We start from the raw sequence: 13,142 nt of genomic DNA on the forward strand, positions 1-13,142 counted from the left end.
CTTAAACAGGTTAGGAGAATGGGCAAAGAAATGGCAGATGGAATACAGTGTCAGGAAGTCTATGGTCGTGCACCTTGGTAGAAGAAATGAAAGGGTTGAATGTTTTCCAAATGGAGAGAAAATATAAAAAACTGAGGTGCAAAGGCATCTGGGAGTCCTTGTGCAGGATTCCCTAAAGGTTCATTTGCAGGTTGAGTCTGTGGTGAGGAAGGCAAATGCAATGTTAGCATTCATTTCAAGAGGACTAGAATATAAAAACAAGGATGTAATGTTGAAACTTTCTGAAGCACTGGTGAGGCCTCACAGAGTATTGTGAGCAGTTTTGGGCCCTTTATCTTAGAAAGGATGTGCTGAAACTAGAGAGGGTTCAAAGGGAGTTCACAAAAATGATTCCAGGATTGAATGGCTTGTCATATGAAGAGTGTTTTATGGCTCTGGGCATGTATTCACTAGAATTCAGAAGAATGACGGGTGACCTCATTGAAACCTATCAAATGGTGAAAGGCCTTGATAGAGTGGATGTTGAGAGGATGTTTCCTGTGGTGGGAGTGTCTAAGACCAGAGGACACATACTCAGAATAGAGGGGCGTTTTCTTAGAGCAGAAATGAGGAGGTATTTCTTTAGCCAGAGAGTGGTGAACCTGTGGAATTCTTTGCCTTAGGAAGCTGTGGAGGCCAAGTCTTTATGGCAGAGGTTGATAGATTCTTGATTGTTCAGGGCGTGAAGGGAGATGGGGAGAAGGCAGGAGACTGAGAGGAAAATTGGATCAGCCATGATGAAATGGTGGAGCAGACTCAATGGCCTAATTCTGCTCCTACATCTTATGGTCTTACATATCCGCTCTCTTAGAATACCTTCCAATAAGTTTCCTACAACTGATGCCAGACTCACTGGCCTATAATTTCCTGGTTTCTGTTTAGGGCCTTTTTTAAACTGCAGAACATTAGCTATCCTCCAATACTCCGGTACCTCCCCTGTTGCTAAGGATGATTTAAATATCTTTGCTAGGGCCCTGGCATTTTCTGTACTTGCCTCCTGTAGGGTATAAGGGAACACCTTGTCATGCCCTGGGGATTTATCGACTCTGATTAGCCTCAGGATAGCAAACACCTCCTCCTCTGTAATTTGTACAGGGTGCATGATGTTGATGCTGTTTTGCTTCATCTATAGACTCTGTGTCTGTCTCCTGAGTAAATACAGATGCAAAAAACTTACTTAAGATCTCCCCAGCTGTTTTGGCTCCACACATGGATTACCATTCTGATCTTCCAGAGGACTAATTTTGTCCCTTGCTCTTAACATATCAGTAGAATCCCTTGGGATTCTCCTTCACCTTGTCCGCTGGACCAAATTCATGCCTCTTTTTAGCCTTCCTGATTTCTTTCTTAAGTGTTCTCTTGCATTTCTTATCCTCCATAAGCACCTCATTTGATTCTACTTGCCTATACCTGCTATGCACCTCCTTTTTTATCTCTTAACCAGGGCCTCAATATCTCTTGAAAACGAAGGTTCCCTACTTTTATTCTGACAGGCACATACAAGCATTGTACTCTCAAAATTTCATTTTTGAAGGCCTCCCACCCACCAAGTACACTGTTGCCAGAAAACAGCCCGTCCCAATCCACACTTGACAGATCCTTTCTGGTACCATCAAAATTGGCCTTTCTTCAATTTGGAATCTCAATTCACGGACCAGATCTACCTTTTAGTATATTTACTTTGAAACTAATGGCACTGTGGTCACTAGATGCAAAGCGTACCCCTACACAAACTTCTGTCACCTGCCCTGAATCTTTCCCTAATATCAGGCCCAGTTTCACACGCTCTCTCGTTGGGACTAATTGTATCCATCTCTACGGCTTCCTCTGGGAGCTTGTTCCATACACTCACCAATCTGTGTGAGAATGTTGCTCCTCATATCCCTTTCAAACCTTGTTCCCTGTTACTTATCTATGCCCTCTAGTTTTAGATTCACCTACCCTGGGGGAAAAATACTGTGACCATTCACCTTATGGTTTTATAAACTTCTGTAAGGTTACTCGTACATTGCGTTTGATAGGATTGCTTTTATATTTATATGTATTGTTTTTTTTAATACTGCATCAGATTTGGAGTAACAATCATTTTGTTCTCCTTTACACTCATATACTGAAAACTGACAAACAGTCTTGACTCTTAATGTGACTTGATAAGGTCCCTCCTTAGCCTCCTGGGCTCCAGGGGAAAAAGTCCCAGCTACCCAGTTTCTCCTTAGAGAACTTGTGAAAAGTTTCTGTACCCTTTCCAGCTTAACGACATCCTTTCTAGATCCAGGCAACAGAACTGCATACAGTGCAAGTGCAGTCCCACCAATGTGTTATACAGCTCCAACATGACATCCCAATGCCCTGACTAATGAAGGCAAGCATGTTGAATATCTTCTTCATCATCCTGTCTATCTATGACTCAACTTTCAGGGAATTATGTATCTGTACTCATTGGTCACTCACTTCTACAACACTTTCAAGGGCCCGATGATTTACTGTGTAAGTCCTGCCCTAGCTTAAGTGACCAAAATGTAACACCTTACACTTGTCTGAGTTAAATTCCATTTGCCAATCCTTTGCCAAATTCCCAAGTAGATCTAGATCCTGTTGTAAACTTATATAACCCTGTTCATTGTCCACTACCCCATCCATTTTGGTGTCTGCAATCTTACTAAACATGTTTAAAAATATTGTCATCTAAATTATTAATATAGATGACAAACAACAGCACCAATTCCTGTGGCAAACCACTCATCACAGGTTTCCAATCTGAAAAACAGATCTCCACTTTCACCCTCTGCCTCCTGTCACCGAGCCAATTCTGTATCCAAATTGGCTGTCGCCCTGGATTCTATGTGATCTAACTTTCCAGACCAGCCTACCATCTGGAACCTTGTCAGAAGCCCAGATGGTAGGGGTCTGTACCCCATGTGGACCACATCTACTACCTTGGCCCTGTCAGTCCTCTTGGTCGCCACTTCAAAAAATCAAATCTGTGAGACATAATTTCCCACACAAAAAGCTAAGCTGATTATCCAAATCAGTCCTTGCCCTTCCACATGCTGGAAAATTCTGTTCCTCAGAATTCCTTCCAGTAACTTTCTTATATATGTAACTCACTGGCCTGTAGTTCCCTGCCTTATCCTTGCAGCCTTTCTTGAATGAAGGCACAACATTAGCTGCTTCCAGTGTTCAATTGACTTATACTCTGATCTAGCACAAAATCAGGCCACTAATCCAAAATTAGGATGTTGAATTGACTGAACATGGTACTCATTTCTTGTGAGCAAGCTCATTTTATTGGGTATATGATGCCTTTCTTTCCCATATAGGCAGCTATGATGCACTGCACACTAAACGAAGATGCTATCCTGAAAGGTCTCAGCAGCAAGTAAAAAAATAAAAAAAGGGAACAATAGAGTTATTTGTAGTGATTCATGCTCAAAGCAGCGCATCAGGAATTTGGTTATTGTAGACAGTCCGCATGATCAGTTAGCTGTCCACTTTTTCTTCTGCCTCAGTCAGAGAATTCATTGAGTTGGAATTGGGGGCTCCACCCGGATACTCCAAATACTCTTCATGAGTCAACTTCGCAATGGGGACACAGAAGTGGATCTCGAATGTGGAACTTTAGTGCCAATTGTAACCACTTGGATCTAAGTAAGCTACAATAGTGGAAGTGCTTGAACTGATTGTCTGATGGTTCAAGGAGAACTGTATAGAAGAAAGAAAAGAGAGAAAGAAGAGTGTGAGAGAATATTACTTTGGTGAGAAAGAGAATACATGGTTATATACTACATTTTTTTAATAGCATGAGACCAATGTTAATCTGAACAGATCTCAGCCAGTGCCCTCCACTAGAATTGAGGATCTGAGGGAGATACAAAGAAACCCAATAAACATGAAAAACATGACTGTGTGCTCATCGAGTACTTAGTTTTGATAAATTCCTTTATACTATGTAAGAGGAACATGTGCTTTACTATGTACTGTGTCTTATAACAAAGTGTCCTTTTCATCTATAAGACTGGAATGAAGAATGGAGACCTGGGATCAAAGCGCTCACTGAGGATGCGGAATGAATCCACGACTCGGACTATCTCGGAGTCATCAGAGGGTCGAGGGACAGCGTCTTCGCTTGATCTGTACGAAGAGATTTCTTTGAATGGAACGCTGCAGCTCTGTGGCCACCGCTCTCGAGACAGCAGTGCACGTTTCTCCAATGGCACCAACATGATGATCTCCCCATCTGATGAAGCAGAGGTGGATATTAACGGATATGTAATGCCAGAACAAAAAAACTCTACAGCTGGTAAGGAACAAATTCACTTTGAGCTCTCTGCTCAGATTCTGATTACAAAAGTAAAAATGAATTGCAGTTGTACAGGTTCTTGAAAATATTAAACTTCTCATAAATCTAACTAACTTACCCAAATAAATTCAGTATGATTTGTGCATTTTTATGTTTGAATTCAACCCCAGTATATAATCTATGCTAACAATCTCTTCCAGTACTTCAGTAGTGACTGAGTGTTCTTTGGAAAAACGTCTCTAGGCTCAGAAATTAAACCAAAGCTTTGTCTGCTTATTCTTAGGGGTGCCAAAGATCCCATAGCATTATTAGAAGAGCAAGGCTTAAATTTAGTATCTTGACCAACAGTACCAGGAACAGGTTAACTACCTAATTTTCTAATTGTGGGATCATGCCATGCAAATTGGCCGTTGTATTTGCCCAGATAATAACAGTCACTTTGGGTTGAAGGAATTCCTTGGCTGCAATGTACCTCCAAAATAGGAAAAAGTATTATACAAGCATAAACTTGATCCATCGTTCAATTATATTTCACACACTCTTTTTGTCACTAAATATGCTGCATGGAGTCATTCTGGAGCATTGTAGCCCCATCTAATGGTTGAAGTGGTAAATGCAATCATGTCCGATCTAACAGGGCACCAAAGACGAGGCAAGTCCCAGTTTCATAAGACCATAAGATATAGCAGCTGAATTAGGCCATTCAGGCCATTGAGTCTCATCTGTTGTGAGTTATTTGTTTTGTCCCAGGCCTAGTAATGACCAGATAAAAGTGTGTGTATGTGAGAGAGAGACAGCAAGATACAGATGATGGAACAATACACAATGATGCTTGGTTGTACTGCCTCTCTATTAGGACTGCCTGAGTCAAGAATTAGACTCCTATACAAGTAGGACTTAAAGCTAAGAAGCAAAGAAAGCAAAAATCTCACACCATCTTGTTATTTTCTAGTTATTTACAAGTGTTTATGCTTTGCTTGCAGAAAACCTGAAACCTGCTAATGATGTAGGTCCCTCAAACACTAAAGCCAGTGATGTGAACGCTACACAGCTACCCGAGAATCGGAAAGAATTGGACTCGAAACCAAGCGATCACCAGGAATATGAGTACATGAACAAACGAGCCTACCTCAATGGCTGTGTGAATGTTGTGCAGAACCCAGAATACCTGGATGACAGTAGTGTGTTTGTTACTGAGGGTGACATTCATGCTTTTGATAACCCAGACTACTGGCACAACAGTCTGCCAGCAAAGTCAGAAGTAAAAAGGACATAGAGCATCAACTTCACGGTTCAGTCTAGATAACTGGCAACTCAACAACAAGCAAAGAGTTGATTTCTGAACTTTGGAAGGGTTGGGGTGTGGCGAGGATGGGTGACTAGATTTCAAAATCAGAAGACTGACAATCGAACTGGAGAGATTGATGTCTTTATGTGCATCATTCAACTTGTGTCAGTCGTGATAAATACATATTGTAGAAACACACATGAATGAAGCACTCTCATCTCCTGCCCTTAATGCCCAATACAAAAGAGGGAGGGGAAGTTTTAATTTCTTACCTATTCAACAGAACCTGTTTTGCGTTGTTCCTTCAAAGCAGAATACAAGATTCGTTTTGTGTTGTTCCTTCAAAGCAGAATACAAGAAGAATCTAGATCTCTCAATTGGAAGCAATCCCTGACCTCGATAATAGTCATCTATGATGCTGCACCCTGCAGCACATGTAGTTTTAGTATGGACATGCAAGATATTTGGGAAATGAGGCAGACTAGGCAAAACAGCAAACTTGGAGTGCAAAAACCATTGTCTTTATGGACTACATCTTTGGAATATTGATCCCAATAGTGTATTGTTCTATAGCTGAAGAATTGCCGCTGGTCACTGCGTTAATGAACAAGGAAAAGGACTGTCAGCAATTTAGACAGAGATCTTAAGTGCGAAGAATGAAGTATAATTTTATGTCTCCTTCACAAGATTTGCTCTTGTACAAAACACTTGAAGATGGACTGGCCTGAGTAGGGAATGATAACAAGTTGTTTTTTAAGGCAGCTAAAAGATTATGGTAAGAGGTTAATGTCTAGAACTTGGGCATCAATATTCTTATTTCTGTAATTGTCTTCTGATGTTTTAAAGTATTCTCATCTGAAATATAATTTTTTGTTATCTTTGATTATCACTATCCGCAGAGGAGAGTTAGAAAAATTTGGCTGAGGCACTACCATATGTGGGGTGGGGGAGAGAGAAATATCAGGAGGTTGTTCGGGGACAGAGAGGGATATAATCCATGCCAAAAACTATGAACAGGGATGGGATAGAAAGAAGGATCTTCTCAACAGCCTCCAGCAGTTTGCTCAACCACCAGTCAGGATAGTTTCTGACTAAAATAGACTTGGCCTTTTCATTTGCCATAAAAAGCTGGAAGGAGGAGCGTTTTTGCAGGGAAGTTTCAAACAAACATTAGAATAAAATACTCTAAAAGTGAAGAATGCTAGAAGAGAAGCAAGATCTGGGACCATAGAATCTAGAAGAAATGGTTCTTTTGCAAGATTTGCTAAGATTTATGGTGCTTTTAGTAATGATGAACCAAACATTAGCCTAACTGACCACAAAATAAATGCACGGGTTACTCAGACACCATTCTATGGTACATCAAGAGTGGGCAGAAGTTCAAATCCGCATCTTCAGTTGCTTACCTTGATCTCTAAAAATGTTAATAGACTTTTGTAATTCTATTGTTCTTTTTGAAGTTCACGTTGGAAAAACTGGATGTGCTCCTTTTATTTGAGCACCGTCTAACTCTATATATAAGCCACCATGGTATTGTATTGCACAGTGGCTTCACTACCTCTATTTCCCCATCTCATCAGCAAACAAAACATCCTTTTGCAATGATAACGCAACAAAATGCCGTGAGAGAACTTCTTTGTTTTTATCTGTATATAAACGTCGAGCCGGGATACTTGAACATAATAATGTGTGATCAATGCTTTGACTAATAACTCTGATGGGTGCAAAAAATCACATGGCATTGATCTGAGGACCTATTGTTGGTATTTCATGAATTGAGTTCTATACTGTATTTTGTTTTCTTGCTTTTCTCAAATGAAGCAGCAATGATGAGCTTATGAGCCAAATAATGTCAGATTCCTTTTGGTGTTACTTGATGTAGATTCCCTGAAAAATTCAGTGATCAAATTTAGTATATACCTGTTGGTTTGATATAATTTTTATATGTATTTACATTTATCCCTTTTTGTTCATGCTTTGGGATATGGTTTCCTCAGGTATATACACTAATGTTTATGTGTAAAAGGGGTAATTAATTATGGAATTCTACAGTTTATGCTCTTCTTGTCTTGTACCTTGCATACTTTTACCAGCACAGTTGGATGTCGGGAAAGACAGGTGTCAGGAAGGGGTTGTCCTCCGACGGAATAAGTACTGATAAGCACTGTGTCCTCCTTCACTTGCTAGGTGTCCTTGCTGAGATCAGCTAACTCAGATTTAGCTCTTGTGTTTTAGTGTTTTAGCTCATGACTTAGTGTTTTTACAAAATGTGCCTTCATCCAGCAAAGAAACCCCGTTGTTAACCATTTCTCCTCCCATCCTTTCCCAAAAGTGCTTACTATTGGTTGAGGGGTCAAGGGCCAGGTTAACAGGAGCCTGAATCCCTCAGCAACCCATTCATATCTCTACTTTTCATGTGTGAGGACAGATATATGGAGTAATGGGGAGTTGGGGGCTTATATGCAAGTCAAGTTATGTGGCCTAGAAATTCTTTGCACAATGCAACATGCTTGTACATCATACTGCATCAAAGAGTGCAACACCCCAAATTGCAAGACTGATTCACCAAAGCAGGTCTTAAATGGAAGGTTGAGGCATTCTTCAGCTTTAAGGCCGACCTTACCTAGCTGCAGCTGGAGAGTCTTAAAGTATCAACCTTCCTCCAGGCTGGTGCCTTTTCTCTGATAATGATTGCTACCTTCCCACCTTGCCCTTGCTGCTAAAGGCCTTGGAGCCTGTCCTCAGCCCAGCATCTCTCTGATCATCAATCAGTGCACTGATATTTCATACTCTCACATAAAGAAAAATTAATAAAGGGCAACTGGGTCTGTACCCCAAGACGGGCTGGGCCTTCCGAGCAGAAGAAAATTAGAGAAGGGAAACTAACTTCTTTTTGAAAAGAATGCATTTACTTTGTTGCTGCTTGAGTACTGTAACAAGTTTCAGAGGGGTGTTTCATGTAAAATTGACCCCATGATTACTTCAAACCAATCAACTGTCTCATAGTACTCAAATTCTAATACCTACAGGACTGACATACTTTCATTTTTCTGACACTACAGTGCTTAATATATTATGTTGACTGGAATGAAGAAAACAGTGGTAAAGTTAAACTTTTAATTTTTTATTTTTTAAAGATTTATCAGAATTAATGTGATTCTGTTTTACGAAGTATGAGTTTATGACCGAAGACTTGCTGAGTATTAAAAGCAGAAATGATTGTTGTGTAAAATAGGGGAGATGCTATTAGATATCGCTTAATGTATAGTTTCTTAATTGCCGTTGTGTAATTAATGCTGTTTTTATGGAATCTTGGGGATTTTGTTGGAAGCTGTACATTGTGTAAAATTAAAATAAATATTTGTATAAAAATGCATTCACCTTGAGATTGGCAGCTCTTAAAGCTTTGATCAAACAGAAAGTATTTACTTTTGCTCATCTTCTCTTGACTCTGCAGAGTAGGAGTGCTTTGAAAGGTGGAAACATAATCACTGCACTGATTAAGCGAGTGCTTTCCCTTTGCCTCATTTTGCAAGGTTCCCCTTTACCTCATTATGCCTTTGCAGTTGAAAAGGTATATTCATTATTAAAGTACATATATGTCACCATATACAACACTGAGATTCACTTTCTTGTGGGCGTACTCAATAAATCCATAATAGAAAAATAACCAGAACAGAATCAATAAAACCTGCACCAACTTGGGCTTTCAACCAGCATGCAAAAGACAACAAACTGCAAATAGAAAAAGAAGTAATAATTTGAAAATAAATAAATAAATAAACACATAATAAACATCACCAATATGAGATGAAGAGTCCTTAAAGTAAGTCCACAGGTTGTGGGAGCAGTTCAGCGATGGAGAAAGTGAAGTTATCCCCTTTGTTCAGGAGATTGATGGTTGAGGGGTAATAACTGTTTCTGAACCTGGTGGTGTGGGACCTGAGGCTCCTGTACCTTCTTCCTGATGGCAGCATCGAGAAGAGAGCATGTCCTGGGTGGTGGGGGTCCCTGATAATGGATGCTGCTTTCCTGTGACAACACTCCATGTAGATGTGCTCAGTGGTGGGGAGGACTTTGCCCACAATAGACTGGGCCGTATCCAGTACTTTAGTAGGCTTTTTTGTTCAAGGGGTTGGTGTTTCCATACCAGGCTGTGTCTTCACACACATCTATAGAGGTTTGTCAAAGTCTTGGATTTCACGCCGAATCTTTGTAAACTTCTAAGAAAGTAGAGGCGCTGCTGTGCTTTCTTTGTAATTACACTTACGTGGTGGACCCAGAACAGATGTTCGGAAATGATAATGCCAAGGAATTTAAAGTTGCAACTGTCTCCCCCTCTAATGCGGACAGGGCCTCCTCCTGTAGTCAACAATCAGCTCTTTGGTTTGGTTTTGCTGACCCTGAGTGAGAGGTTATTGTTGTGGTGCCATTCAGCCAGATTTCTCCCACCCTCATGCTGATCAAATCACCACCTTTGATTCAGCCAGTGACATTGGTGTTGTCAGCAAAGTTAAACATGGCACGTGGGGCTAGTCTCATAGTCATAAGCATAAAGTGAGTCAGTCGAGCAGGAAGCTCAGTACACGGCCTTGAGGGGCACGGTGCTGATGGAGATTGTGGAGATGTTTCTGCCAATTCGAACTCACTGGGGTCTGCAAGTGAGCAAGTAGAGGAGTTAGTTCCACATGGAGGTATTGAGGCCAAGCTCATTGATTAGTTTTGAGGGGATGATATTATTTCATCCATACATCCATTTGCACTGCTAATGGGGGCTACTGTTTGGATTGAAAGCCAGTTATTTTTTCCTGACTTTGAGAGAGCTGAGATCAGAAACAGTATGAGATCATGCTTTAGAAAGACACATTAATCAAGTGTGGTTTTATTGGCAGAAGGCCACGTATAACTAACTTGATTACATTTTTAAGGAGGTAATGACAAGAATCAGTAAACAGCGTAAGGGACCCCCAGAAGTTGCATCCAAAATGGCACAGGGGCAGAAAGCAAAGACTGATGGCCAAAGGATGTTTTAGTGACAGGACAGATGTTTCTGGTGACATTTTACAAGGCTCAGCTACATGCTTCAGGCTTCAAAGTAGCAGACATGATTTAAGAAGTTTACAGATGATGCATAAACTGGCTGGCCAGGAAGCAAACCACATTGTGCTGGTAGCTCACTCTCTGAATGTCAGGAACATTTGTGCATTTCATTTTCATGGCTCCACTGTATCTGAGGCTTAAAGAAAAACTCAACCAGCAACTGAAGGCTGGAGATAAACAAAGAGTACAGGTGATGCAAATCTCAGTGGTGGGGATCCTTGATGATGGATGCTGCTTTCCTGCGACAATGCTCCGTGCAGATGTGTTCAATGGTGGGGAGGGCTTTACCCGTGATGGATTGGGCTGTATCCATTACTTTTTGTAAGATTTTCCGTCAAGGGCATTGGTGTTTCCATACCAGGCTGTGATGCAGCCAGTCAATTACTCTCCACCGCACAACTATAGAAGTTTAAAATGATAACCTTGAGGGGTTGCTGACCCTCTCCACCTCTGATCCTCTGATCCTCCGATGAGGACTGGTTCATAGACCTCTGGTTTCCTCCTTCTGAAGTCAGTAATCAGCTCCTTGGTCTTGCTGACATTGAGTAAGAGGTTGTTGTTATGGCACCACTCAGCCAGATTTCCAGTCTGCCTTCTATATGTTGATACATCACTACTGTTGATTCATCCTGTGACAGTAGTGTCATCAGCAAACTTGAATATAGCATTGGAGCTGTGCTTAGCCACACAGTCATAAGTGTAAATCGAGTAGAGCAGAGGGCTAGACATACAGTCTTGTGGTGCATCTGTGCTGATGGAGATTGTGGAGGAGTGTCAGTACCTCCAGTTGAACTCAGTCTTTTTGTGTGTTTCCCCCAAGCTGTCAGTCTGTGGTTTTGTATTGCCATGTGTTCCCGTCCCCAATCCTGCTCTACTCCGGCCCCTGTATCACTGAGTACTCTGTCTCTCACCTGTTTCTCATTATTACCTGTATTGCTGCCACCCGTGTCTCATTGTTCTCCACCTATCATCTGCCTCTCTGTTTATTGCTCAGTGTAGTTTAGTCCTGTGTTTTCAGTTGTTTGTTGCCAGATTGTCAGTGAGTTTTCCTGAGCCTTTCCAGCATTTGTATCTGTACCCCATCTGTCTGAATATTGACTCTGCCTGCTTCCTGATTTTGGTTTTCTCTGGATGTTTTGATCTCTGCCTGAACTTTGATGCTGACTTTTGCCCCCCTGGATTTGCTACTCAGTAAATACCACAGTATGCACAGTGCTTGTTCTGTGATTGGGTCCCTGCTTCAGTGCCCTGACAAGGAGATGTTGTTGCCAATCTCTACTGACTGGGGTCTGCAAGGGAGGAATTTTGCTGATTGTCAGGTATGATGTTGTGGCCATCATTGAATCATGGCTGAAGGAAGGTTATTGTTGGGAGCTGAATGTCCAAGTTTACACATTATATTGGAGGGATAGGAAGGTAGGCAGAGGGGGTGGCCTGGCTTTACTGGTAAAGGATGGTATCAAATCAGGAGAAAGATGTGACATAGGATTGGAAGATGTTGAATCCTTGTGGGTTGTGGTAAGAAACTGTAAGGGTAAAAGGACCCTGATGGCAGTTATATACAGGCCTCCCAACAGTAGCTGGGATGTGGACCACAGATTACAATAGGAATTAGAGAAGGTGTGTCAAAAGGGCAATATTATGATGGTCATGGAATATTTAAACATGCAGGTTGATTGGGAAAATCAGGTTGGCAATGGATCTCAAGAGTTAGTTTGTTGAATGCCCACAAGTTGGCTTTTTAGAGCAGTTTGTCGTTGAGCTTACTAGGGGATCAGCTATACTGGATTGGGTGCTATGTAATGAACTGGAGGTGATTAAGGAGCTTAAGATAAAATAACCCTTAGGAGGCAGTGATGACAATATGATTGATTTCCACTTGAAATTTGATAGGGAGAAAGTAAAGTCTGATGTAGCAGGTTTTCAGTGGAGTAAAGGAAATTAGTGTTATGAGAGAGGTGTTGGCCAAAGTAAATTTGAAGGAGATGCTGGCAGGGATGTCAGCAGAGCAGCAATAGCTGAGTTTCTGGGGAAAAATAAGAATAAATGTATTCTGTTACAAGAATCACCCGTTCTGGCCACAATTCCAAAAATGAAGAAATACTCAAATAGCAAAATAGTACAACTGTGACCGACAAGGGAAGTCAAAGCTAATGTAAAACAAGAGGGCATGCAACAAAGCAAAAATTAGTGGGAAGACAGGATTGGGAAGTTTTTAAAAACCTACAGAGCAACTAAAAGAATCATTAGGAGGGAAAATATGAAAGCAAGCTAGAAAACCATTGAAGTGGATAGTAAAACCTTTTTCCGAGTATGAGAGATAAATAAAATAAGAGATGAGTGGACATAGGACTGCTAGAAAAGGAGGATGGAGAAATAATACAGGGACCAAGGAGATGGCAGGTGAACTAAATG

At 41.1% G+C, this 13,142-nt stretch overlaps 1 protein-coding gene across 1 annotated transcript in view; it reads left to right on the forward strand.

Moving 5' to 3' along the window:
• Positions 1–8,677, forward strand: part of LOC134340405 (receptor tyrosine-protein kinase erbB-4-like) — a 138,693-nt gene extending 130,016 nt beyond the window's left edge. The window contains exons 28-29 of the mRNA XM_063037587.1: positions 4,054–4,339; positions 5,323–8,677. Coding sequence (XP_062893657.1) covers positions 4,054–4,339; positions 5,323–5,615 — 579 coding nt within the window. The 3' untranslated portion in view covers positions 5,616–8,677. The remainder of the gene's footprint in view (positions 1–4,053; positions 4,340–5,322) is intronic.
• The last annotated feature ends 4,465 nt before the right edge of the window (positions 8,678–13,142 follow it).

Source organism: Mobula hypostoma, chromosome X1 (genome assembly GCF_963921235.1).
Source record: "Mobula hypostoma chromosome X1, sMobHyp1.1, whole genome shotgun sequence".
Lineage (NCBI taxonomy): Eukaryota > Metazoa > Chordata > Chondrichthyes > Myliobatiformes > Myliobatidae > Mobula > Mobula hypostoma.